The sequence below is a fragment of the Mauremys reevesii genome, linkage group 2 (genome assembly GCF_016161935.1).
Source record: "Mauremys reevesii isolate NIE-2019 linkage group 2, ASM1616193v1, whole genome shotgun sequence".
Classification (NCBI taxonomy): Eukaryota; Metazoa; Chordata; order Testudines; family Geoemydidae; genus Mauremys; species Mauremys reevesii.
The window spans coordinates 42,609,802-42,637,269 of record NC_052624.1 but is presented as its reverse complement, the minus strand read 5'-3'; the positions used below and the strand labels follow the sequence as shown (position 1 = coordinate 42,637,269).

General features: G+C 43.9%; 2 protein-coding genes across 3 annotated transcripts in view; both read left to right on the top strand.

The window, feature by feature from the left end:
• STEAP4 (STEAP4 metalloreductase) overlaps positions 1-26,336 on the top strand; it is a 34,853-nt gene extending 8,517 nt beyond the window's left edge. For both annotated transcript variants that reach the window (XM_039523447.1, XM_039523448.1), the window contains exons 2-5: positions 17,498-17,955; positions 20,108-20,635; positions 21,607-21,771; positions 24,176-26,336. In XM_039523447.1, the coding sequence (XP_039379381.1) occupies positions 17,500-17,955; positions 20,108-20,635; positions 21,607-21,771; positions 24,176-24,445 (1,419 nt within the window). In that variant the 5' untranslated portion in view covers positions 17,498-17,499 and the 3' untranslated portion in view covers positions 24,446-26,336. The remainder of the gene's footprint in view (positions 1-17,497; positions 17,956-20,107; positions 20,636-21,606; positions 21,772-24,175) is intronic.
• LOC120397504 (craniofacial development protein 2-like) lies at positions 5,487-8,356 on the top strand. Its single transcript, XM_039523449.1, has 2 exons — positions 5,487-5,696; positions 7,346-8,356. The coding sequence occupies exon 2, from the start codon at positions 7,388-7,390 to the stop codon at positions 7,883-7,885; it is 498 nt and encodes a 165-aa protein (XP_039379383.1). The 5' UTR covers positions 5,487-5,696; positions 7,346-7,387; the 3' UTR covers positions 7,886-8,356.
• Positions 26,337-27,468: the final 1,132 nt, after the last annotated feature.

Below are 27,468 nucleotides of genomic sequence, written 5' to 3'. Positions count from 1 at the left end.
AAAACATATCACAACCAATTATTGGCCAATTTACTTTTAAGCCTTTGATTCCCTCACATTGTTTGTTCTCTTCTGTGTGGGTTTTATATGAGAAAAAGTGTAATTAATAGCATAATAATCTAGTTTAGTCACATATAAATCTCCCAGTTGTACATAAATTAGGAGATAGATTATATAATGTATAAACGAGGCGGGAAGGAACTGTTTTTACAATTGTACACCAATAAAAAACTGAGCATATTGTATTTTTTATTTGTGACAAAGCCATATATATTTCAAAATAGTAAAATGGTTTTTTTTACATAAATTAAACTAACTGTGGGTATCGCATATATATTTTAGGTTGCTTTTTAAACTGCATTATTCCGTTGTTCTCCAAAATGCATTAAGGTAGTTGATTAAAACACACGGCAAAATACTTAAAGAAAAATGCATTCAATATGACAGTACCATTCAATATACATGTCATATAAAATTACTCAATCTCTTTATCAAGTTGCTGGTAGAGAATTTAGTTTAAGTGCATTTAGTCAGACAGTTTGTCTAACTTGTATATCCATGGACATCTTTTTCCCTTTGATAAAATTATTCTGGCCTCAGACATTCCATCACAAACCAAGCATCTCATTACAAGGAGCAGTCAGGGATTACTTCTGCTTGTGAGCACATGCAGGAATCTGTCCAGGAACTGATGAGGCAGGATTTACTTCTAGGGAAACGGCATTTTTCTGACTCCGTAGGGCAGGGATCGGCAACCTTTGGCATGCGGGGGCTGGGCTGGTCTGTTTACCTGCTGTGTCCACAGGTTCAGCTGATCGTGGCTCCCACTGGCCGTGGTTCGCTGCTCCAGGCCAGTGGGGGCTACGGGAAGCAGCAGCCAGCACATCCCTCAGCCCGCACCGTTTCCCTAGAGGACCACATGCCAAAGGTTGCCGATCCCTGCCGTGGGGCATGGAGAGAGGAAAGACTGCCAACCAAGACAGGTGAATTCCTCAACAAAAATGTGTACTTGTTTACTCAGAAAATACTGACCCCAATTGTGCCCAGTCACTACACAGATGTGCAAGGAAGTATCCTCCACACAGAGGCCAGGCATAATCAAAGCCTCTGCTCTCCCTGGACCTGCAGACTGTTCTCTTCCAGAGCTACGCTGGATGAAATAACAGCTATAACCATTCAGGAGATGCAGGCAGAGTGAAGGTGTTGATTTGCAAGGAAGGCCACAGTCCTCAAGTATGGGGTGTGTGTGAAATTTATGTAGGTCGATGTGAATGAGAGGACAATGGATGTAATGGTAACAGCTGAACCAATCTGACTGAGAGCACAAGTTAAACACTGGACTCCTTGTGAAGCTAATAGAAATCAGCAGCTGAGGGTCAACACAGGAACAACACAATGGACTAAATTACTGGCCGGTCAGTGAGAGTGCTTAGTTCCAAGGTGTCATGAGTTTTTCCCCATGCTGTTAGGTAACTATAAACAACCCTTTTTAAATTTGAAGGGGTAGATTTGGTTCACAAAGGTGAATCTAGAAAGCAGGTTTGATATGACATTTTTATCATGTCTCTTCTATGACTTTCTGTAAATTTACCCTGACAAACCTCAGGCCATGTCTACACTACAAAATTATGTCTACCTAAGTTATATTGGCATACAGCCACCACTGTTTTTACATCACTTGTGCGGTGTGCATGCTACGCTCCTTGTGTCAGCAATGTGCATCCTCACCAGGACTGCTTGTATTCATGAAGAGTGCAGTATACCGTGGTTAGGTATCCCACTGTGCAACTTACCACTGTCCTGCACAGGGTGTTTTGGGAACTTTTTGCAATGCCTCATGGGGCTGAAATGAGTCACATGGGAGTGACTAGGGCCATGGGGTCAACTTCCCATAATGAAATGTTCCCCATCCCATAATTTCCTCTGCAGCCCATAATATTTCACTCCTCTTTTCAAAATTCCCACAAATCTGCATGTCCCTTCTAACCATCTGACATCTCTGACAGAGCATGAAGCCTGCACAGCTCTGCACTATTGTCATGAGCATTGCAAGCATAGGGCGCCTGATCCAGCAGTATTTGCAGAGAACTGGACAATATGACGATTCCTTGGAGGCTAGATTGCTGTGGGACAGACAGAAAGAATTCAAAGTTGTTGTTGGCATTTGTGGAGCAGGTGGAGATGGTGCAGCACCGTTTCTGGGCCCAAGAAACCAGCACTGACTGGTGGGATTGCATTGTCATGTAGGTTTGAGATGACGAGCAGTTGCTGCAGAAATTTCAGATGTGCAAGGCTACATTCCTGGATCTGTGTGCCGAATTTGCCCTAGCCCTCCAGCGCAGGGACATCAGAATTAAAGCCACACTGACAGTTGAGAAGTGAGCGGTGATTGCACTGTGGAAACTGCCAATGCCAGATTGCTATCAGTCAGTCAGGAATCAATTTGGAGTTGGGAAATCCATCGCAGGGGCCATTGTCATGCAAGTGTGTAGGGCTATTAATTGCCTTCTGCTACGCAGGGCTGGGACTCTGGGCAATGTGCAAGACACAGTGAATGGCTTTGCAACAATAAGCTTCTCGAATTGTAGTGAAGCAAAAGATGGCACGCATATCCTTATTTTAGCACCAGACCACCTTGCCACAGAGTACATCAACAGAAAGGTCTACTTTTCTGTAGTAATGCAAGTGCTGGTGGATCACTGGGGTCACTTTACCAACATCAGCGTGGGCTGGTCAGGGAAGATACATGATGCTCCCATCTTTAAGAACAACAGGACTGTTCAGAAAGCTGCAAGCAGGGACTTTCTTTCCTGATGGCTGATTACCACTGGCAATGTTGAAATGCCAATGTGATCCTGGGAGCGAACCCCTTGCTCCCTTGGCTCATGATGCCATACACCGGCCACTTCAACAGCACCAAAGAGTGCTTCAACTACAGCTCAGCAGGTGCAGAATGACAGTTGAATGTGCCTTTTGTTGTAGGAAGGGTTGCTGGCATTGTTTACATATGAGATTGGATCTCAGTGAGAAAAGCATCCCAATGGTAATAGCACCTGCTGGGTCCTGCAAAATATCTGTGAAGCAAAGGAGGAAAGTTTCCGCCAGGATGGACAAAGGAGGTGGAGCTCAATTAGAAGCTATTAGAAGAGCTCAATGCAGAGCTATATAGCTCAGGGAGGCTTTGACAGAACATTTTAATAGTGAGCCAGAGTAAGGTGTGATGCTGTAGTGTGCTCTATCCTAGCCTTGCTCTCTTGCAGCCTAGGATATTTCTTGTAGTGCTTGCTGTGCATGTAGGAATAGAACAGTGTTTGTGAATGATGTTATGGGTTCATGACAAAATGAAGTACCAGGAAACTGGTGTGTGTCAGACTTGCTCAGTGTCAGACAGTGTGTGTTGTGAACTAATGATTAAAAAAATAGAATTTTATTTGGTAACATGAACCAGGCAATTTAAAAATGCCATTTTAAACTTTGATCCCCCAAAAGGGTAAGCATTACATTCTCACTTCTCCACGGGACTGATACAGCACGGTGCCAGTCACAGCACCAGCCATGTTGAGTATGGATCTTTGAGGGCGGGGGCAGAGTTTAGCTCACAGGCATGAGTATATTGGTATAGGACAATGGAACTGAATACTGGCACTGTTTTCCACAGGCAGTGGTGATTTTAGCTGCTATCTCACTCCTGATGGTAACAAAGGTAGAGAGAGTGCAGCTGCTGCTGGTGTCATGATGCCATCTGGACCCATATGCTGCTAGCCTGTGTACTGCAATGGTGCTTGCTGAAATACTTGCTGAATGGCATGGGAAAGTGTCCTATCACAGGTTTCAGAGTAGCAGCCATGTTAGTCTGTATCTGCAAAAAGAACAGGAGTACTTGTGGCACCTTAAAGACTAACAAATTTATTTTAGCATGAGCTTTCGTGAGCTACAGCTCACTTCTTCGGATGCATAGAATGGAACATACAGACAGGAGATATTTATACATACAGAGAACATGAAAAGGTGGAAGTATGCATAACAACAGGAAAAGTCTAATCAATTGAGATGAGCTATCATCAGCAGGAGGAAAAAAAACTTTTGAAGTGATAATTAAGATGTGGGTCTACCCTCACTTGAAACTGGGGGGTTTCAAAGTGAGGACCCGCATGTCTTCCCCCACCCCAAAATCCTAGGGTAGGTCCCCTTTTTGCTGCCACCACCTCGGTCAATCACGTGGGCCGGGACACCCCTGTTTTCCCCCTGTCTCCCTTCTTTCCAGAGACGTTCCCTGGGGAAATACAGATCAACTCACAGAGGGGGAACCTCTCCCCTCCCTCTCTCCCAGCCACTGGAAAGAGATACCTGATTCAAACTGCTTGAATCAAACCCAGGAGGAATTCTCTCTTCCCCCTCCCTTCTCTGCCCGGAGATAAGCTGTCTCACCACCAAGAGAGAATGTCTTAGCCCCTCCCCCTATATTCACAGTAGAAGGGATTTAATCAAATCTTTATAGAAAGAATTTATTAAAAGAAAAACAAGAAAATACAGAATCTCTATGAGTCCAAGCTGGACACTCATAGGGTATAACCTTGCTAAGTTCTGGAGAGAATCCTCTCTCCTTCTCAGTACAACCAGTACAAGCAGAATTAAGAATAATCAATAACAAACACACAGAATTGCAAGCATAGGATTATTAGGTAAGGACACAAAGTATCTTTCTAATACTCACTATCTTGACTAGAATAAATTAGTTCAGAAAGGTGGAAGCTGGTAGACTTGATTAAAACGTCTGGACTCTTGTAACTCCAAACAGCCAAAGACAACACCCCCCCAAACAGAGGGAAAAAGTTCCCTCCTAGGAGTTTCAAATTCTCTTCCCTGATTGGTCCTCAGGTCAGGTGCCCACCAGGTACTATGCTTTAACCCTTTACTAACTATTCATGACACACCCCCCAAATCGTCACAGTGGGATGCACTGGCGGCGATTTCCTCCTAGAACTGTAAAACAACCAGAGTAATAAAACACATGCACTATTACATCGACTACTAAGCATGAAAACACATTAAGAACAGTTCTTAATTATCACTTCAAAAGTTTTTTTTCCTCCTGCTGATGATAGCTCATCTCAATTGATTAGACTTTTCCTGTTGTTATGCATACTTCCACCTTTTCATGTTCTCTGTATGTATAAATATCTCCTGTCTGTATGTTCCATTCTATGCATCCGAAGAAGTGAGCTGTAGCTCACGAAAGCTCATGCTAAAATAAATTTGTTAGTCTTTAAGGTGCCACAAGTACTCCTGTTCTTTTTGTCCTATCACAGTGGAAGAAATACGGCAGCCTTCCCCAGAAATTTTCGGCAGAGGATTGCAGAGTACCTCCATGAAAGTTTCATCGAGAACTCTACAGAGGATTCACAAGACATCCTGGTGCACATAAACTGCTCCGCGTGACCCTTTTTGCTGCACTCCAGAGAGGAATTAAAAGCAGGTAGCAACTCTACATCTCTTGGTTGTTTCACTACCTCTTCTAGCACAATAAACAAGAGTAAATCAATAGATATGTCCTGCTACTTTGGAGGTTTCATACCCTGCACTTTCAAAGCAAACTACCTACTCACCAGAGGTTCCTTCCCCAACATCAGGCTCAGCTGTGGTCAACAATCGGGATTGGCTGGACTGCAGTGGAGTAAAAAACATAGAATCACAAGGTTAGACGGACTGCAAGGGTCACCTAGAGTAACCCCCTACTAAGATTTAGGATTTGTTGTGTCTAAACCATCCAGGACAGATGGCTGTCCAGCCTCCTGTTGAAAACCTCCAGTAAAGAAGCTTCCACAACCTCCCAAGGCATCTGTTCCATCGTCCTACTGTTCTTACGCATCCTGGCTCACTGTGCAACTGGATCCCCTGGTTGCCCATCCCCCACACTCCTCCTTCCTTGTCCTCCTCCCCCTCCCTGTTCACAGTGGGGGTCTGTGACTTGGGCTCCTCCGAAGTATCCATGGTGCTCTGGGGGAGGGAGTCTCCACCAAGGATGGCTGGCATGTAGCTTTTTGTAAAAGCAGCAGATCTCCAACTCCACACCAGATTGATTGTTGACCTCCCTTCCCTTCTGGTAGGCCTGTCACAGCCCCTTGGCTTTCATGAAGCACTGTTGCGTGTTCCTGTTGTGGCCCATTCTCCTGCATCCCCCAAGAAATCTGCTCGTAGATGTCCCTGTTTCTACGGCTGGATCAGAGCTGTTCCTGCACAGCCTCTTCTCCCCACAGGCCCAGGAGATCCATATACTTCTTGTGTACTTTAGGCAGAAGTGTATCTGCAGCGTGTCGCCAGCATGGTCAGCTAGGCAGTTACACTCAACAGTGGAGAGCTGCTAGGTGTGCTCACCTCGCCAGGCAACCAGGAAAAGGAATTTCAAAAATTCATGTGGCTTTAAAGGGGAAGGGAAGCTGACCCCTGGGCAGAGGAGTTCATAATGGTGACCAGAGCAATCAGTATGGGGCATTGTGGGACAGCTACTGGAGACCAGTAATAGCTAACATAAGTAATGCAGCACTCACAGTGATACTGTGTTGACCTAACTACATGAACCCTGATCTACGCCGCCCGCAGAGGTGGTGTTAAGTCAGCGTAGCGGGGCAGTTACATCAGCAGGAGCGTCTGTCCTCTGGTGTCCGTGCCTTGTCGTGATGGGACATGCTCTAACGATCCTCAGAGTCTATATCGGTGGGGGCTTTTTACTTCTGGTAGGTTCAACCATGCTGGATTGGTCTGTGCGGGAGAGGCCAGGCAAAACAGACACCCTGGTCCTCCAGGTTGGGGGTTAGGTACAGGGCTAACAACTCTGTCCCGTAAAAAACAAAATATGTTATAGAAACAGTGACGGAGAAATTAACCATTACTGTGTGTGATGGCCTTCGAGTCAATGACTCATATGACTGCCAGTAGTGGAAGCCACTGGCATGAAGACTGAAGTGCTCAACACCAAGTCAAAAATCAAACTTGTTTTTTGGAACATACAATGTACGAAGCAGGGAACTAGCTCAGGTCATAGCAGAGATGAGACACCATAGCTTATACATCCTGGTTGTCAGCGAGAGCAGATGGGTGGGGGATCAGGAAGATTAACAACAGCCTTGGGAGAAACTTTACTGTTTTCTAGACAGGATAATGGACAACACCATGAGGGTGTTGCCATACTTTTGAAGAAGGGAGTGGAGCATTCCCTGCTTGAATGGAAATCCATCAGCAGCAGACTTATGAGAGCCAGACTGAAAGGAAACATAATAATATCCCCCTGATTCAGTGTTATGCTCTGACAAGTTACAGTGATGACAAATTCGACCTTACACTACAGGCGGAGTTAGAGAAAGTACCATGCTGCAACCTAACTATCGTCATGGGAAACCTGAATGCCAAGGTTGGTAAGGACAACACAAACAATGACAGAGCAATGGGAAGACATGAGTGTGGCACCATGAATGAAAACAGAGAGAGGCTTGTTGATTTCTGTAATATGAATGACCTAGTTATCGGCCTAACCCTATTTGAACATTGTGAAATTCACAAACTGACATGGTGTTCTCCAAATGGCAGAGATAAGAACCAGATTGACCATATCATGATCAATGGCAAATGGCGATGCTCACTGACAGATGTGAACGTGATAAAGGGTGCAGATGTGGGTAGCGACCACCACCTTGTGACAGCCTCCATCAAGCTAAAACTGAGAAATGTGGGTTCACCAAACAAGGGACATAGATATTATGATATTGACAAGCTAAAGTCCCTTGAAATACTGAAAGCCTTCGTTCTGCAGTTAAAGAACAGGTTTCAAGCACTTGCAGACCTTGATGAAGGGGAGGGGACTGCAGATGAGGAGATCAACAAGAAGTGAGACAAAGTAACAGCAATTTATAAACAGAGCAGTGAAGCCTGTCTAGGCTACAGGCAGAAGAGAAGGAAGAAGTGGATTATACCCAGCACTTGGAACACCATAGAAACCAGACAAGCCCTGAAGAAAAAAGTTTTAGACACCAAATCTCAGAAGCTAAATACCACGAGCAGTATAGCAAGGCACAACGGGAGGTCAAACGCCTTGTGAGAGTGGACAAACAGCATTATATTGATAATCTGGCAACACAAGCAGAGGATGCAGCTGCTCGTGGTGAACAAGGAACCGTATAAAATGACGCGGCTTATCAGTGGAAAACGGCACCCCAACTAAGGAAGAGATCATTCAAGCCATCAAATCCTTAAACAATGAGAAACTCCTGGCAAGGATAACTTGAATGCAGAACTGCTCAAGGCAAATCTTAAATTAGCAGCATCTATCCTGGCCCCTCTATTTACATCAGTCTGTGAAAGGGAAAAAGTGCCAAATGAGTGGACCAATGGGGTTACAGTGAAGATACCAAAGAAAGGAACTCAGTGATTGTAATAACTGGCATGGTATCACACTTTTATCTGTGCTAAGCAAAGTATTGTGTAGTCCAGCATATATCAGAGACAGTTGATAGCGTTCTCAGAAAAGAGCAAGCTGGTTTTCAGAAAGGGCGTGGATGCACAGACCAGATCTTCAGTTGCCTAAGACTCTCTATTAGGAAGCAACCAACAACACTGCAGAGCAAAAAGCAGATAAGCAAATTGTTATAGAACTCATATAAGGATTCTTTTCCAAAGAAGTCAATCTTTACCAAAAAAAAAAAAAAGCAGGAAAATATTACGGTAGACAAGCCAGATGCCATGTATTGATAAGCATTTCTTTGGCATTCTTCCCTATAGTCTCTGAACACCTAAATAAAAGAACTAAAAATAATTATGATATGTTTTCTCCCAAGCATTATGTACGTACTGTATGACTATCATAGAACAAAGCTAGGTTGTGTTGCCATCTACTGGCTGAACAGAAATATAGTGAATCTCTAAGTAAAATTTACTAACCCAAATCCAAAAATCACGCAAAATGACCATGGTTTGGAGTTTCATTACAAAAGGGAAATTGTCCAAGAAAGGCTCACAAACAAAGGCTACAGATCCATCAGAACCTGAAGAGGAATCAACTGTATTTTTCCCCCTCCCTCTCCTATAGCAGGGCTCAGGTCCACTTGCTTTTAGCTATTGCTGCGTGAGGGAGAGTCAGTGGCTTACAGTCACTTCCTCTCACATCAGTTCTTGGGCTCCCAAAGAAAGTGATGGAAGCCTTTGCCTTTAGAACACTGAACATTAGACGTGCATAAAGATTCCATTTGCTGCTGCGGATGTCAGGGAGCTGGGTGTGGCTCCCTGATTCTCTGCACTAGGGACTTGAAGGTTTCCGCTCCCTTTGCACCAGAAGCAGACTGGGGTAGAAAATCTGTCTCAAATGCTGGAAACAATCCTATATTGGTAGAGAATTGGACTGTATAACATCATAGGTTTTGTTCACTGTCTTATGAGAATCTGATTAATATTGTTTAAGTCAAACTGATTCCATTTTAGAGCAGGTTGAAAATGGAAAACCGTTTTTAGTGGGGAAAAAAATTAAAAATTGAAGTCACTTGCATTCTGCAGGTTTAGAAAGAATTGTTTAAAATTTCTAAAAGATTTTTTCGGAAAAATTCTGTTTTCAATTTTGGGGGGGGTTCTTCACGCTTTTCTTTTGCCCCTCTCTCCCTTCATTCCCTTTGGCCTCTGAAAAAGGGATGTGTAGGAGACAAAGGGTGGAAAGGAAAAAACAAACTGAACACCCGCCCCCCCCCCACACACACACACACTTTTCATTTTCTAGTGTGTTTGGTTTGGGGGAGGGATCGAGAGACTGAAATTTTCTGAACAATTATTTTGAAACTTTAAACTACGTTCTCTTTTTTTCCCTTTCCCAAACATTTTAAGGAAAGACACCAAGGGATATTTCACATTAAACTACTTTCCCTGGTGTTCTACAAATGATTTTCCTCTGAAGTTTCTTAGAGGAGGGGCAAGCAGACAAGTTATTGAATGACTGAATTGGAATAGGGGGATATATATGTGTCTAGATTCCAGGAAACAAAAGATTAGATTCCTCAAACACCTGTAAAAGCACCAGCCCATATAAACATAAAAGGAGTGTTTTTAGAACAACCAAATTACATTTTCACATTCATTGGACAAATAGTTATAAGAGAGTGTGAAGCAGCCCAACGTAGGGCACAATCCTGCAAAGTACTGAACATCCTCAACTCCCAGAACACTGATTGGGAGACAAGTTCATTATATTCATGTTCTTCTTGCTAAATGAATATTAACAGACCTGAAATGCTGACTATTTTAAAATAGTAGGTAGTACACAGGCTTCCGCCTTTCAGAAGATACTGAGCATCTCAGAGGATCAGGTCCTGGCTAACGGCATGAGAATCACTTTAAAATCTCTTCAGTGATTTTGCATCAAACGCAGACTGTAGAACAGTGATACTCAGACTGAGACTCGTGAGCCGCAAGTGGCGCTTTAATGTGTCTCCTGCGGCTCTTGGCAGCATGTGATATTAAAATATTGTGTGATTTTATTATTAACCAGTCTCAGTTATTAACCAGTCAGGATGCTTTTACTATGTTGTTAACCACTGTAGTTGATGAAATAATAATACTTGGTCAGTCATTTTGCTGTGAGAATAAATGAAACAATGACTTCGAACTCCTGTGGCTCTTTTGGGTAATGTTGATTGCTAATTTGGCTCCTGAACCACTGAGGTCTGAGTATCACTGCTGTAGAACCAGAACAGCATGATAACCCTTTTGTAGCACGAGCTATTTAGCATTAGGTCACAGTGTAACAGAAATCTCTGATAAAATATCTGTAATTTAGTGCCCATTTTTATTTATTTATTTGTATTTTTATATATTTGTAATATATCTTAATGAATAACATTTAGAGGGAAGTAACTAAATCTGTTTCCATGTGATTTTTTTTTATAGCTTCCCACTTTGCTGGAGCTATTTCATAAGGCTGCAACTCATTTTAATTGAAAGAGTAATTAAATATGCATATATCCAAACCACACAACTCCAGAATTGTTCAAAAGAGGCTAAATTTAAAGTGTGTATTAATTTTTTCTATCCATTTTTGGAATAAGTAGTAGGATGAAACCTGTGTCATTTAACTGGATATTAATTATGGATATTTTGAAAGATTAAATAATGTGCTATTTCAGAACACTCAGCATTAATATTCCCTTAAACCAGGTGTCGGAAACCTCTGGCACATGGCTCACCAGGGTAAGCACCCTGGCGGGCTGGGCCGGGCCAGTTTGTTTACCTGCCGCGTCGGCAGGTTCAGCTGATTGCAGCTCCCACTGTCCGTGGTTCGCCATCCCAGGCCAATGGAGGCTGCGGGAAGCAGCACAGGGCAAAGGATGTGCTGGTCACGGCTTCCCGCCTCCCACATTGGCCTGGAATGGCGAACCGCGGCCAGTGGGAGCCATGATCGGCCGAACCTGCGGACACAGCAGGTAAACAAAATGGCCCGGCCCGCCAGGGTGCTTACCCTGGTGAGCTGCGTGCCAGAGGTTGACGACCCTGCCTTAAACACTAGTGTAAGACTTTATGTTCATCAGCACTTAGGTTTTTTTGTTTCGTTTTTTTAGCTAATTACAACAGCATCTACAAGCTCCGACAAAGATCAGAATCACATTGTGCCAGGTGCTGTGCACACATGCAGCATGAGACAGACTCTGCCTTTAAAAACTTAGTCTAATAGACAAGACAGACAAAGGAAGTATTATTCCCATATGATAGCCTGGGAATTGAGGCACAGACAGTATAAGTGACTTGGCCATGGTCACATAGGAAGTCTGTGACAGAGGTGAGAATTTAACCAAGTCCGAAGTCCTGGGGCTTGGTCCTGGAAGGTACTGAGCATTCCGGCCCTCATCCAGCAAGGCACTTAAGCGAGGAACAATCAGTTACACACATACAAAATGGGAAATGACTGCCTAGGAAGAAGTACTACAGAAAGGGATCTGGGGGGGTCATACTGGACCACAAGCTAAATATGAGTCAACAGTGTAACACGAGAAGTAATTCTTCCACTTTACTCCATGCTGATTAGGCCTTAACTGGAGTATTGTGGCCTGTTCTGGGCACCACATTTCAGGAAAGATGTGGCCAAATTGGAGAAAGTCCAGAGAAGAGCAACAAACACGATTAAAGGTCTAGAAAACATGACCTATGAGGGAAGATTGAAAAGAACTGGGTTTGCTTAGTCTGGAAAAGAGAAGACTGAGAGGGGACATGATAACAGTTTTCAAGGTACATAAAAGGTTGTTACAAGGAGGAAGGAGAAGAATTGGTCTTAACTTCTGAGGATAGGACAAGAAGCAATAGGCTTAAATTGCAGCAAGGGAGGTTTAGGTTGGATATTAGGAAAAACTTCCTAACATTCAGGGCTCTTAAGCACTGGATTAAATTACCTATGGAGGTTGTGGAGATTTTTAAGAGTAGGTTACACAAACACCTGTCAGGAATGGTCTAGATCATTGGTTCCCAAACTGAGGGGTGTGCTCCCCTGGGGGGAGCATGAAGAAATTCCAAGGGAGGTGCGAGGCTGCCTGGTCCTTGAGCTCCCAGCCGGGGAGGCTCGCCCCTGGCCCCTCCCCTCCTGTCCCCCCTCCCCTGCAGGCATGCCACCGCATGGGCAGCGCGGCTTGCGCCCACCCACCTCCCAGGCTTTCCAATAAGCCAGTCCTGCTGCTCTGAGTGGCCTGGTAAGGGGGTGGGAAGCGGGGGGAGGGGTTGGATAAGGGGCAGGAGGTCCCGGGGGGCAGTCAGGGTAGCGGGAGCAGTTGGATGGGGCAGAGGTTCTGGAGGTGGTGGTCAGGAGACAGGGACCGGGGGGGTTGGATAGGGAGTGAGGTCCCGGGGGGATGGTTAGGGATGGGGGGGTCCTGGGAGGGGCAGTCAGGGGACAGGGATTGGGGGGGGCGGGTTGGATGATGGTAAAGGAGAGGTGGGGGGGCATGAGGCATTTCTCAAAAATTAAAAAGGGGGCGTGATGCCAAAAAGTTTGGGAACCACTGGTCTAGATAATACTTAGTCCTGCCATGAGTGCAGGGGACTGGACTAGATGACCTCTCCAGTCATGTAATTCTATGATATTGTGTGCTCAACTTTAATCATGTGAATTGTCCCATTAAGTCATGCTTAAAGCAAAGCATATGTCTAAAGCTGTGCTTTATCAGACCAGTGTTTTCAAACACCTCACGGGATTGAACCCTGAGCCACAAGATGATATAGATGTTATGCTTCATGTACAGTCCTTGATATTGATGTTGTATTAAAATACATCAGCTGATGTAGTAAAGTATATTAGTAGGGATTACAGCTAGAGCTGGGGGAAACTCACTAGGTCTTTTTGTCATGGATTCTGTCAGACACTTGTTAGTTTTGATTTTCACGCATTCATACCCACTGAGTTGCAGCCTGAGTTTTAATTTTGAACCAAAAATGCACATAGGAAAGCCAAAACTCAGAAGAAAATCATCATTGCCTGTAGGTTTCTGAGGGTTTGAGATACCCAGATGACTTATCACAGAAGATTCATTACAAATCATAAACCCAGAGGTGAAAGTAGGCCGGTATGGGCCTTTCTGACGTACCGGTAAGAAGAGACTGCCGGTACCGGCCTGCGGCAGCGCTTTAACATCACTGCTCCTTCCTCCCCGCCCCCCATCCAGGGCCACCGACAGGTAGGCACCCTACCGGCAGGGCCACCGACAGGGAGTGAGGGGGGCAAAAGGGGCAGCTTTCCCCAGGGCCTGGTGATTTAAAAGGGCCTGGGGCTCCCAGTTGCCTCTATCGTGGCAGCAGCCAGAGCGCCAGGCCATTTAAATCATCACCAGAGCCCTGGGCAGCACAGGCTGGGGGATGCTGACCCTCAGCCCCGCACTTTTCACCCAGACCCCACCCCTTCCAGGTGCCCAGAGCCGGGCCCCTGTACTGGTAAGTAATTTATCTTACTTTCACCCCTACATAAACCTCAGTCTAGAAAAAAAAAATCAAGCCAATTCAGCAACAGCAGGAAATTTTACTGAATTTTGCCAAAAAGCTTGGGGGAATAATAGGACTGAAAAGGGGTTAGATGGAAGTTAACTCATTTCATTTCCATATTTGTTCTTTTAACTAGGCAAGTTACAGATGGCTTGTAGCTTCAAAGCCAACTTTTTCCATATCACTTAGTACAGTGCTGTGTTCTTGGATTATGTGTTTCAGGAACAAATGTTAAACTACACAAAGTTACCAAACAAGATTTTACAATGTACGATATCTATGAAGACATTAACTACTGACTAATTTATCTCTGGTATTTGTGTGTCATCAAATCACTATGGTGATGGTAATAAGCACCATCATCTTTCATTATGTCTGACACCCAGTACTTCCTAACAAACAATGCTGAATTCTCCTTACTTTATTCATGCAAGTGGCCTCACTGCATGGCATGGGACTAGTTGTGAGAATTTGGCCTATCAGCTCTAAGGGCCCAATCCTACAAGGTACTAAGCAACCTCAACTTCAGCTTAACTAGGAACTGAAGATGCTCAGAACCCTGTAGGAGGCTGTCAACGCCTTGTTGAATAGGGCCCTAAATAGTAGAGCAAAGAAAAAAAATTCTTCTGCAGACTTCTCTCTAGGGAAGAGGAATGGAGAGTTCTAGAAAGGGATGAAAGAGAGAAGAGCCCAGTGTGCTATAGAGGAAAAAGCATACAGCCAGCCCTCCTTAAAGGAATTTTTGAGACCTGAGCCTGCTGCCACTGAAGTGAAAGACAGAATTCCCATTGACTTCATTAGGAGCAGGATGGGCCCTGAAATACAGTCATTTAATCATCATTGCTCTCTGACACAAGCCAGTGCAATGTTTATAAGCCTATAAATACCTCTTATACTTTCAGCTCCTACAAAACAGTTTATTACTACTATACTATGCCATAGCCAGCCCGTGTGTGATTACTGTCACCCTGAAGAGTTGTAAAAGACTATGTTATCTGTCCTTTGTTTCAGATGTGGGTGAATTCAGTTATGTAATCTCTCCGTCTCCAGTTCTCAAGAATCATATGGCAAGGCCTATATGAGGAACATTTAGTTTTGTGAGTGCTTGGCCTGTAATTGGAGGCATATAAACAGAAAATATTTAAGGTCTCTAGAGGTCAGAACATTGCTTGCAGGATCATCTGAGCAAGTGCTTAGCCCCAAACAATCATCAGCGAATTAAATATTTGGTATTCTATTTTAACGAACACTGGAGACACTTTGTAGATTTGTTTCTTATTGCTGTAGCTTTCATTAAATAAAATGTTTATAATATTAATTAATTCTGCACGTCACATAGAAACAGCCATTTGATTTCCATTCAAATCTCAGTTAGGAGAGGACATGACTGCCACACAGTTCACTCAGTGCCAGCTTTCTGACTTCTTAAGGTTGGAGGCCCTGAAAGATTTGGGTGGGATACTGCCATATTTCAAACAAAGTCTTACATCTTACTATGTAGTGGCTCAGAGATATTAATCAGTATTACACATGCTGCTATTCTGCTTTGAAATATATGAATATCCACAAGAGGGAATTCTACAGCCTTCCTCCCATTTGCGTCTCTGTAAAGGGGTTCACTCATCACAGTTGCACCTCGTTAGTGGTATCTGGGAATTAGCTTGCACCGTGTCTTGTACCCCCTTCTGTCAGTTGCTCATATTGTGGCTCCTCCTTCTCTCTGTGACCCAGGGTACTCTCCTCTTTGTGACTTGTCCTTCCAGCCAGGTCACTATATAGTCCTCCCCTTCCAAGGTAACAAAGTCCCATCAGACAAGCTGTCCAGATGCCACCTCAGACAGTCTTCCATTTCACATCGCCAGGTCCTGTGCCATGTTCCCAGTGGCTGGTAGGGGAACCCAGGCCCTCCTTCTACACTGGGTTCCAGCTCAGGAACAGTATAACCAGCAGCCATGGTCTGTGCAGTCCCACTCCTTGCTGCTGTTTCCCTGGGCTTCTTCCAACCCAGGCTTTCTTCCTCGTAACTTCTCTGGGTAGACCTTTCTTCCAGGGCTAGGATCAAGGGCCTATTCTCCCCCTTGGGTGTCCTCTTCACCACCTCTCTGTACCCAGGGAGTGACTGCAGACTCCCTCCCTTTAGCCCTCTTCTGCTCTCATCTTCCTGGCTTTATGCTAACGGCCTGCTCCTGCTCAGCTGGGCTTCATGATCCATTAAGCCTGGCTCTCCTTCCAGGTGCAGCCAGGTACCATAACTGACCTCTCAGGCTCACATTAACCCTTTCAGGGCCTGTGGGGTACACACCTCTTCACAGTCTCCCAGGACATCAGCAAACCCAACAGAGAGTGATTTTTAAACATGTTCAAAGGAAGCGCAATGTAGTATCACATGACAGAGCACACAAATAGTAGCTTCTTAGAACTTTCTACTTATGGGTCCCTTTGAATAGGTTTCCTTTGTATAGTATGTATAGATACATAGAGAAAGGATGGTGGTGTGTTAGGACACTACCAGGGACTCAGGAGGCCTGCCGTCAATTCCCTACACTGCCATAGACTTCTTGCATTACCTTGGGCAATTCGCTTCGTCTCTCTGTGCCTCAGTCCACCATCAGTAAAATGAGAATAATAATCCTTTCTTATCTCACAGGTGTGTTGAGAGGATACATGACTGTAGGCTCTTTGGGGCAAGGACTGTCTTTTTGTCCTGTATTTGTACGACATCTAACACAGTGGGGTCCTGGTCACCGGGGTCCTGGTCACCGGGGACCTTATGTGATACCACAATGCAAATAAAGAATAAAGATAAAAAAAAGATTGTGAGGCACTTAGATATTACAGTGAAGTGGGTCATATAAGTACCTACTTGATCAATATTTATTTATACATTGCTTATAATAGAATCATTATAAGCAAAGGAAATACACTCTAGTAGCCCAGTACCTCAGTAGTCCCTTCTCCTGGGGTTCTTTCCCAATAGAACACATTGGCATTGAAGAGCAATAACAATAAAACCCTGAGCAGGGCAGGTGAGCTCCCAGCTTGCTCCTTTTGAAATGTCTTTTCTTTGAGTTTTCCTGCAAAGAGCCTCCAGGTTCTGATTTCTCTTGGTGAGTTCCCCTTTAACTTATTTCTGTCAACAAAGTAAGCAGAAATGACCCAGAAACATGGGGCAAATACTATTCCTTCTTCTCTCTATATCCTGCCCCTTCTCCCCCTTTTCCCCTCAGAGAAGAGAACTGAAACAGTTCTTCCGCATCTAGGGTCTGCATCTATCAGCTGGGGAAAAGATAGGGCACTATGAGCCCATGGAGAGAAATTAACTTTACTTTTCTTTATAAAACGGCACAGTAAGTCCTCTGACAATGTGTGTTAATTGTTAGACTTTCCTGATAAATGGTCCAAGAAACAAAGAGAATGTTAATATATATTTTGGTATAATCAAAGCACCATGCTAGTTTGTCCTTTTCAAAGTATTCCTGTTTTGTTTTTCCCTATTACTGTTTTTTAGATATGGAGAAAAATTCTTCCAACATGATCCCTCTTACTGAAAACTCTCCTCATAAAAAAGAGATGGTGTGTATTTTTGGAACAGGAGATTTTGGAAGATCTCTGGGGTATAAAATGCTCCAGTGTGGCTACTCAATAGTGTTCGGAAGCCGAAATGCACAGACTTCCAGTCTGATTCCCAAAGACACAGAGGTGCTGAGCCACAGAGAAGCTGCACAGAAGGCTGACATTATTATTGTAGCAATTCAGAGACAACATTACAACTTTCTCACAGAGTTAACTGAAGTTCTTCATGGAAAAGTATTGGTGGATGTAAGCAACAACCTCAAAATAAACCAATATCCTGAATCCAATGCTGAATACCTTGCTCAACTGGTGCCAGGCGCTAAGGTAGTGAAAGCATTTAACACCGTGTCAGCATGGGCCTTGCAGTCAGGCACGTTGGATGCAAGCAGACAGGTAAGATGAAAGAACAAGAGTTTCTTGTAAATTATATCATATGGCAATTTCTGAACAGTACAGCAAAATACATGTAAATAAAGAGAAAAGTATCAGACAAGGTTCAGATGCAACTTTCATTATGATTCCCTGTGTTCAGTCAAATAACTAAGCTAAAAAAATCCTTTCATGCTCAAATATGATTGTTTGATCTTAGCCTAGAAATAAATCTCTATCCCCAACATTTAAAAAACATTGATTTTCCCTGCCTTTTGATCGTTAAGCACATGTCCCTCACCCCCAAACTGCAGGAAGGTGTTAACAGAGATCAGAGAAGGGAACTGCTGTTATGTATCTACAGTGTTGGGAGGATTTTAAAATCATCTAAAAATGTTTGTAAGTTACAAAAGAAAGCAAGAGGAACTTTAAAAAGAGGTATGAAATGAGGATTGTAGGAAGCTGAAGATGGGAAAGACTAAGGAAAGGAATTGAGAAGAACCAAAGAATCAAGAGAAGAGGGAAAGGAGAGAGGAAGAAGCATAATGAGGGAACTTGGACAAAGCAGGAGGAGAACTGAGACAGAAAGGAATGTAGGGTGGAGAAGAAATATCAAGTTGTGTAAATCACACTTCCATTCTGGCTACTTTCAGGTAGTGGATACATGTGGAAGCAGATATGTCCCTTCCCAAAGAGTTCAGAAGCAAGGTTGGACTTATCCAGAGTTCAGAAGTGTTGGGGGGATGAGCAGGGGGCAAGAAGGGCATGGAGATTCTGATACTTAGGCAGCTTGGGATGGCTGGAGGAACTATGAAGTTTGTTAGCCATCTTCATGGTTCTCTGACCCTTGGTCCACTGTGTGCTGGGCTAGGCCTGAGAAGCAGCTTATTGCAACTTCAGGGGTTACTTTAAGCTGCTTCAGGTGCAACTGTCCCCAAGGGACTGCTCTGGCAGCCAGGAACCATCAGAGTTCCCTTACGCCATGTGCTGCCTCAACTGGTCACTTAAGCCATCATTAAACCTGCTTTGTGCTGCCAGGGCAGAGCCAAGGAGCTGGTGACTTGTACTCCTGTCCAGGCTGATCTCTACACAGATGTAGCTCCCTTCAGGCTGCACTATGGTCAGAAGCTCCAAAAATCCCCATTATTGTGGGTCTAAATGAGAGCAGGTTGCCTTTTTTCTCCAGACTCCAAGATGAGTACTGTCTTTCCCAAAACACCTTCCTCCCTCTCCCCCGCTCACCCCCGCCATCCTTCTGGCTGCCCTGTGCACATGATAATTGGCTGGTGAGGGTGCGCTTTTCTATTACCCTGCATACCCATATGAGAGAGGCTCCCTCCACATTGTTCTCAGAATCCTTAAAGAGAAATATTTTATTTTAAATGACAGGTGATCTATATTCCTATTACCTGTATCCTGATTGCTCTGGGACCCTTGGTAATCACTGTTTTATATGTGTGGTGCAAAAATGGAAGATTGTGACCATTTATATAAAATCCTAGAGAACTCTTTACCAGTAAGATGCAATTGTGTTTACAAATTGCTTGACAGAGTTGTCTTCCAAAGCATGTGCTAAAATCCAACAGTTCTAGCTGAATATCATTGTTAAGTGTATTATAATTTGCTATTTTCATATATATGATTGTTTCACTTTAAACCTCCCACCTCCCCAGTGAAAAGGTTTTACTTCTGATTCTAATTCTCAGTAGCGGAGCATGTTATTGTTTGACCCCTGCATCAAAGGGTACGTCTTCACTACCAGCTGTATCGGCGGGTAGCAATCGATTTCTCGGGGATCAATATATCGTGTCTCATCTAGACGCGATATATTGATCCCCGAACTCTCCTGTCAACTCCGGAACTCCACCAACGTGAACAGCGGTAGCGGAGTCGACAGGGGGAGCCGCGGACGTCGATCCCATGCCGTGAGGATGGTAGGTAACTCCATCTAAGATACTTCGACTTCAGCTACGCTATTCACGTAGCTGAAGTTGCGTATTTTAGATCGATCCCCCCTTCTAGTGTAGACCAGCCCAAAGACTGGCAAGAATGCCAATGATTTCTAGAAAGTTTGGAAATACAATCAACTTTAAGGTCTTATTTTATGCCCATACAGGTCAACAGTAAAATCTGTCCCAAAGATTTGTCACAATAAAGCCCATTCTTTTTGTTGCAGGTGTTTGTCTGTGGAGATGACAACAAAGCCAAACAAATGGTGATGGATATTGTTCGGACTCTTGGTCTTACACCATTGGATCAAGGCTCTCTCTTGGCAGCCAGAGAGATAGAAAATTACCCACTGCAGCTCTTTCCAATGTGGAAATTTCCCATCTACTTGGCTATTGGCCTAAGTGCATTTTTTTTCTTCTACAGTTTGATTCGTGATGTAATCTACCCCTACGTCCGTGAAAACAAAGACTTATCATTTTTTATTGTAATTTCCATTCCAAATCGGGTCTGCCCCATAGTGGCACTCATCCTTCTTGCTTTGGTTTACCTTCCTGGTATAATTGCTGCAATTCTCCAGTTACACAGAGGAACAAAATACAGTCGTTTCCCAGACTGGCTGGACAAATGGATGCTTTGTAGGAAGCAGCTTGGATTAGTAGCCTTGGTTTTTGCTTTTCTGCATGTTTTGTACACGCTTGTTATCCCTATTCGCTATTATGTAAGATGGAGATTAAATGTTTATGTCATATCTCAGGTAAGTTTCTGTTCATTGCTCCCCCCAACCCCACTTATGTATGCTACTGTTTTGTAGGTTGAGTTTCAGAATTTGATGTCAAAAGTTATATTTGTATTGATTTTATGCTATTGGATTTCTTTGTATGGTTGGTGTTTCCTCTAGGCATCTGTATTTCCAAAGATCACTGGTGCTGTGGTTAAATGGGGGACTTCTGATCTCAATCTTCCTTCTGGCTATTGTAGTGATTAACAACAGGTGTAGAAAAATATTAATTATAAATAATTTTGAGGTACATGTTCCACATTTCTGCATATCCCTTTGAGAGTGGCACATTTACTGACATGCAGAAAGCCAGGCCTTATTTTTAAAAATAACCACATTCCCGCAGTCATCAGAATGTATGTTCACGTTACAAAGCTTTATTAATGCTACACTAAGGCTGTATGCAACACTGTATCTGCTGTCTCTGAGCAGCAGTGGCTCCAGGCACCAGTGCTCCAAGTGCGTGCCTGGGGCGGCAAGCCGCGGGGGGTGGCCTGCCAGTCCCTGCGAGGGCGGTAGTCAGGCAGCCTTTGGCGGCTTGCCTGTGGGAGGTCTGCCAGTCCCACGGATTTGGCGGCGGGTACGCTGAAGCTGTGGGACCAGCGGACCTCCCGCAGGCATGCCACTGAATCCGCAGGACCAGGGACCTCCCCGCAACCGCAGCGTGCCGCCGAAGGCAGCCTGCCTGCTATGCTTGGGGTGGCAAAAAAGCTAGAGCCGCCCCTGCCTCTGAGTGGCACATGCTATGGAAGGCCCTGCATACTGGCAGTTCAGAACACCCTACTCTGTTCATGAGACAAGCTGGTCTTCTGTTTCAGATTGTTTTAATCTATTTACAAAAACCTTTTCAGTCCACCTTAAAGGAAACCTCATGTTAAAGGGCATTTTTCTGTCCATTGGAGCTGCAGCTACTGCACTATTAAAGTATATGTGATATTTTTCTTCAGATAAAGGACAACAGAACAGATCCATTTAACAACACTAACGGCTGGATTAGTGACTCTTACGTGGCTTTAGGAATCCTGGGATTTTTTCTGTTTGTCTTGCTGGGAATAACTTCCTTGCCCTCTGTCAGCAACAGCGTCAACTGGAGAGAATTTCGATTTGTACAGGTGAGAAATATACCTTCTTTCAACTAAAAAACTAAGTTCATGTCCTTTCTCTCTGCTACATTCCCTGCACCCTTCTGTCAACTTTCGTGTTTCCCTGGTAGCTCATGATGGTGGCACTGTGGTCATCACCTACATAAAGTAAAATTAGGAAAACTGAACTTCCAAACAACAAATGAAAAGATGCAATGATAAATTTGTTGCTTTCAGAAGATGATTGTAGAAAACAGAGTGATCAGTTACATTGAGTAAACCCCTGAAATATTCAGCCACTGATTAAAAACCCATGTTCTTTCACTAATTATTTTGACTCGAAGTATTTACTCCAGGTTGAAATTTCAGTTAACATTAGTCTGGAAATTCACTGTGTTGAATAAATTGACAGTTATTGTCACTGTGAAGTGCCAACCACATTCAGACAACATACAAGCAACTATACCACCTCTTTTTAACGTTTCATAAATGAAAAGTCAATATTAACAATCCATTTTCCTCTCTCAGCACTGGAAAAATGTGGTGATTTTCTAAGTGATTGTCATAAAATGATGCACTCTATCTGGCAGAAGGTAGCTTTTCTTTAGACTCTCCATATAAGCAACACAGCCTTTCCCCCCATCTTTGTGAGACCATAAGCATCTCTTAAAAGGAATTGGGCAAAACATGCCCCATCCCCCAGAACAAGAGATTGGCTGAAAATCAGAAGTATTAGCCAAAAATATGTTCATATGGGTGAGGGTGACAGAGTTAGCTCATATTTCATTGCTGCATTTGCCTCATTTTCAAACACAGCAATTGGACATCATAGGTCCCAGGATTTGAAAATCAAGATTTACAGATTAGTACTGGTGCTATTGTACATCTGTAAAGGAATGCAGTGTATGATTAAAGGGTACTGTTCCTTTAAGGGGACAGGCTGGAGCCCAAAGCTTGAGAATAATCAAAGAGGCCCTGGCAGGGCTGAGTTCTATAAAAGGAACAGGAAACACAGGGTGTCAGGTAGGCTGAAGTGAATGACAGTTGCTCTAATAGGCACTAGGAGAGAGACTTGGAATGGATTCAGAGACTTGGGTGTGGACTTTAAGTTTGGGCAGCTTGAATCAGGGCCTGACGAGCTATTTGTTGTAATGGTTCCTGGGCTGAAGCCTTTTTAAAAGGGGACATGGTATTTTGTTTTAAAAAAATGTTTGTTTCTTCTTGCCTGGGCTGTTAAACTGAAATCTACTGCTGCTCTGCTTGGGGCACTCAAGGTAGGGCACTCCAGCAGTGTTGCGCTGGGCTGCAAGGGGGTGCTCATCGACTGCCTGCACCTTTACAGCATCCTAGTCAGATGAGAAGTTTATGCTCCATTTATGGAAGAGAATTTAAGGCTACAAAATGGTTTTAACTATAAACTGTCAAATGGTTAGTTCACTGAGGTGGTCAGCGATGGGAAACTTTTTTGAGCACAAAGTATCAACATTTAGTTTTGTATAATGCCATCAAGTGCCAACCTTAGCCAGGCTGAAATTGCCCCTGCTCATGTGCACTTGTTCTTTCTGCCTCCTCTTCAGCCCCTTTATGCCTCTGCTCCATCTTTGACCCTTTCCCTCTCTCTGTGTTTGAATTCTCTTGTCAGTCTGTCAATGGCACTCATCTGGCACTTGACCGCATTATCTGCCCCTACTGCTCACTTGTCCTGACACTGCTCGTCCCACCTACAAAGGTGTGGGCCATCCACACTGCTAGTCCTACCTCACCAGATATCAGGGAGCCAGCGGGGCATGTCACAGCTTGTTTGGCTGCATTAGCAGCCATCCCTGCTGCTACAAATCCTGCCTCCCCACTCCGTGTTGGACACCTATAGGGAGCCTGCCTTTCCTCTAGTGAGTCACCTGTTCTAAGGTCCAGCTCATGTGCAAGCACAACTGGTAAACCCATGGCACATGATATCATGTGGGTATAAATAGTACAACCCTGGTGAGAATGCAACACTGATAACTGTTAGCACTTGGTTCATAGGAAGCATTGCAGCCACTGGTTGGCTTCAATGCACCCATTCTGGGCTACGGGGGAGGGAAGTCTACTGTCAAGAAAGCTTTGGTGTATTGAAGAAACTCTCATGATATGAAAACTCTTGTTGGACTATCATTATGGCCTCTAAAGAGCTAAGGGCTCTGAATTAATTTTCACCAATTTTCATGAAAATTGCAACCAGATGGATGTAGGTGTGACCTGGCAAAAATTATCAGAATTGCCAAGCAAACATTTTGAGAAGTAAAAAGCTTTGGTTAAGAATATAAAGCAATTTCACCTAGACAGTCTCAATTAATTCCTAATTTTGGTTATATCCCAATAGTTTATAATTAGCATTTACTGTTAAGTTCATTTTACAATCTTAACTGATGCTCTTTTTTTCCCCTCCCAATAGTCCAAACTGGGATACCTGACACTGATTTTGTGCACTGCACATACGCTGGTCTACGGTGGGAAGAGATTCTTGAACCCTTCAATGTACAGATGGTATCTTCCTGCAGCATATATGCTTTCTCTCATTGTTCCTTGCATTGTCCTGGCCATTAAATTTGTTCTGATATTCCCATGTATAGACCGACCACTCACACAAATTCGACAGGGCTGGGAGAGGAACTCCAAAGGTTCAAAACAATCATACTACAATGATAGCAAGTCAGCAGTATAATCACTTAGTAAACACCCAATCTGTATATCATTGCAATGTCTCAAAAACTTCAACTTTTATATTAATGTCCTTTCCCAGTTTTATGTGCAGGAAAAGGCAAAAAGGAGGAAACTTTGCCAGGCCCGAGCAATTTATCGATATAAAAAATGACCCAGGGCCAATCTTAAACACAAATAAAGCCAGAAGCCACTGGGAATGCTCTGTGACCCAAGAGCTGGCTTCATCTCCCTCTCATTCATACTATAAACTCACCGCTAGTCTGCCCTTCCCACTCTCTTGGCATCAAGACGGGAGGAAGAAACTCTGACTGATTTCCCTCCTTTTTTTAGTATGGAATCCCACTCTGGATAGGGCACCACCAATTGTTAGGCTGGCCCTGCCTGGACCATAGGCAAAGAGGAGCTCAGCTCTTTGATGGCTTTGCTTGCTCTCCATTAACCTCTGTTTCAGTAGAGGTCTATAGCTACACCCTATGTATACCTTAGATAACTGGTCACGGTTTGGTTTGTGTACAGAAATTTTATTGTCGGAAGTGGTTGGGCCAGTGGTCCTTGCCACACTGGACTACCGCAAACTCAGGCATCAGGCTGCTGGGAAGTGGGGAGGAAAGAGACTTTCCAAAATCATTTGGTAAGGAAAGTGGTGCAAGGAAAAGAAAGACCTTGGTTATGGTGGTTACAAATGTGTGCTTCTCCATCTAGTGCAAATGAAGAGTGACCAGTGATTGAGATTGTGATTATGCTGCATTCTCAAGTTAAATCAATTAGTCATTTTGCTTAATATGAATTTGTGGCCAAATTTGTTTAGTCTATGCTTGTAATGAGTTATTATCACTGATGTAATATGCTGTTTTATTGGAATTTTGTGTTATAAGTTCAATAAAGATGAGGTCTTTTGCTTTCCAAAATCCTGGGGTTCGATATGACCAAGTGTTGCTCAGCAGCAGTTATACTGTGCATATTTCAGTGGCAATGAAGCAAATCCTTAAAATAATTGATGTCTGAGAGTCATGTTGGGGATCCTGTAATGCAGAAGGACTGTAAGTCCTCTATAGATTTATGCTTAGCCACCAAGTCACCTGTGAGTACCCATGCTGCTGATAAACAGGGAGCAGATGGTGAATGATGACTTTGTGCTAGAATTGGGGTGACTAGAGAAACCACCAGACCTCTTTGCAGTGGGAGGGGAAAGAAAAGAATGAATAATGGGTTTTAACAGGAACAGACTTGCTCACCAACTCTTCTGTCTTCTCCCCACTGTTTCAGTGACAAGATAAACACATAAAAAAAGGGTAATTGTAATCATGAAATCACTAATTGAAATTTCAAATGGGTACTATCAACTAGGCCAGAATAAACAAACAATCATTATCTGACACTTTCCAAAACCTTCACAATATGGGAGTAATTTTACTCCACTACATCCACCATAAAGAAAAAAGTACTTATGTACTTGACTCCTAAAAAAGTGTAGGACTGATGGTGGAATGATAAACGAGACAAATGTATTAGTGACTGGCCCAGCCAGATTCCTTATGTCTAGTTTAACACCAGTGTTAGCCACCTGCTAACTACAGCCACTACAGCTAACCACAGCCACTGGTGCAAACCTCAAGGTGTATTACGCTATATGTACCATTGGTGCAATTAAGAAGTTTTCTTTCCCCTTTTAACTGATAGGTGAGGGTCCATAGAGGGTCCATTTAAAGTTGTTTCAAATTAATGTTATGAAAATATTGACTGAAAAAAGTGCAAAGGTCACAGTTCTAGCTCAATGTCCTTTTGGCTAAGTAAAAACACAGACAAGATTATCCTTAAAATTCAACCCTCTCACACTCCAAGAGTAAAGTGGCTGGCTGTGGGGAGGAGAAAAGCTGAAAATAAACAAGTAATGGATACGTAGAAATCTTACAAACTTACAGTCTAGGGGCAAATTCTGCCTTCAGTAACACCTGTGTCAACAGAGTTATTTCAGACTAACAAAGGACAGAAATATTTCCATATAGACCAATTGGCTGTGTTGCTTGTAACTTCAGGAAATTACTGTTAAGAGCTCTGCAAATATAGGTGCAGTTTCAGGAATTCCCCTTTCTACCTGTCACTGCAAAACTCCTAGGAAATTATCTCTGGGCTAGAGTATAAACTTCATCAATGAGAGCCAAGTAACAAAACTCCAGTAGCTCTGATTTATCAAATACAAATATAGTGTGTACTTCATTGCCCCTTGTTTTAGGGAACAGGGTTCCACAGGTGCCAACTTTTCATTGTGCCAGAGGGTGCTCAACACCCGGCTTTTCCCCAGACCCTGCCCCCACTCCACCCTTTCCCTGAAGGCCCCACCCCACCTCTTTCCAACCCCGCTCCACCCCTGCCCCGCCCCGTTCCACCCCCTTCCTCCAAGCGTGCCACATCCTCACTCCTCCCCCTTTCCTCCCAACCTCCTGCATGCCACGAAACAGCCGATTGTGGTGGGTGGGAGGTGCAGGGAGGAAGGGAGAAGCACTGATTGGTGGGGCCACCAGCGGACAGGAGGCGCTGTGGGGAGGGAGAGGCCTTGATAGGGGGACTGCCAGTAGGTGCTCAGCACCCACCATTTTTCCCCCCTGGGTGCTCCAGCCCCAAAGCACCCATGTAGTCAGCCCCTATGCAGGGTTCTATGTACAGGGATCTTTGTGTCAGGGTACTGAATACAAGGCCAAATCCTGTAGTCTTTACTCAGGCAAAACTCCCACTGCAAAGTAGTCCCTCTTAGTACAAAACTACAGCTGCAGGATTTCATACAATCTTTATACTCAGTAAGGCTGTCACAGATCCACAGGATCAGTGCTATAGCCCCAGCTTTGGAACAGTCTCTGGGAGGACCCCACTCTTTCTTCAGGGTAAGCTGCACAGCTTCATTGCCTCCTTAGACTGGATCTCTGAGCCTTCAGCACTCCTGTTTCACATCATGAGCTCCGGTCAGCAAGTCCCACTGAGGCAGGCCCCGAGGGAGACTTGTACAGTCTTAAGGAACAATGCACCTCC

Coding starts and splice junctions, on each gene's coding strand:
- LOC120397504 (XM_039523449.1), top strand. CDS start 7,388: ATGGGAAACCTGAATGCCAAGGTTGGTAAGGACAACACAAACAATGAC.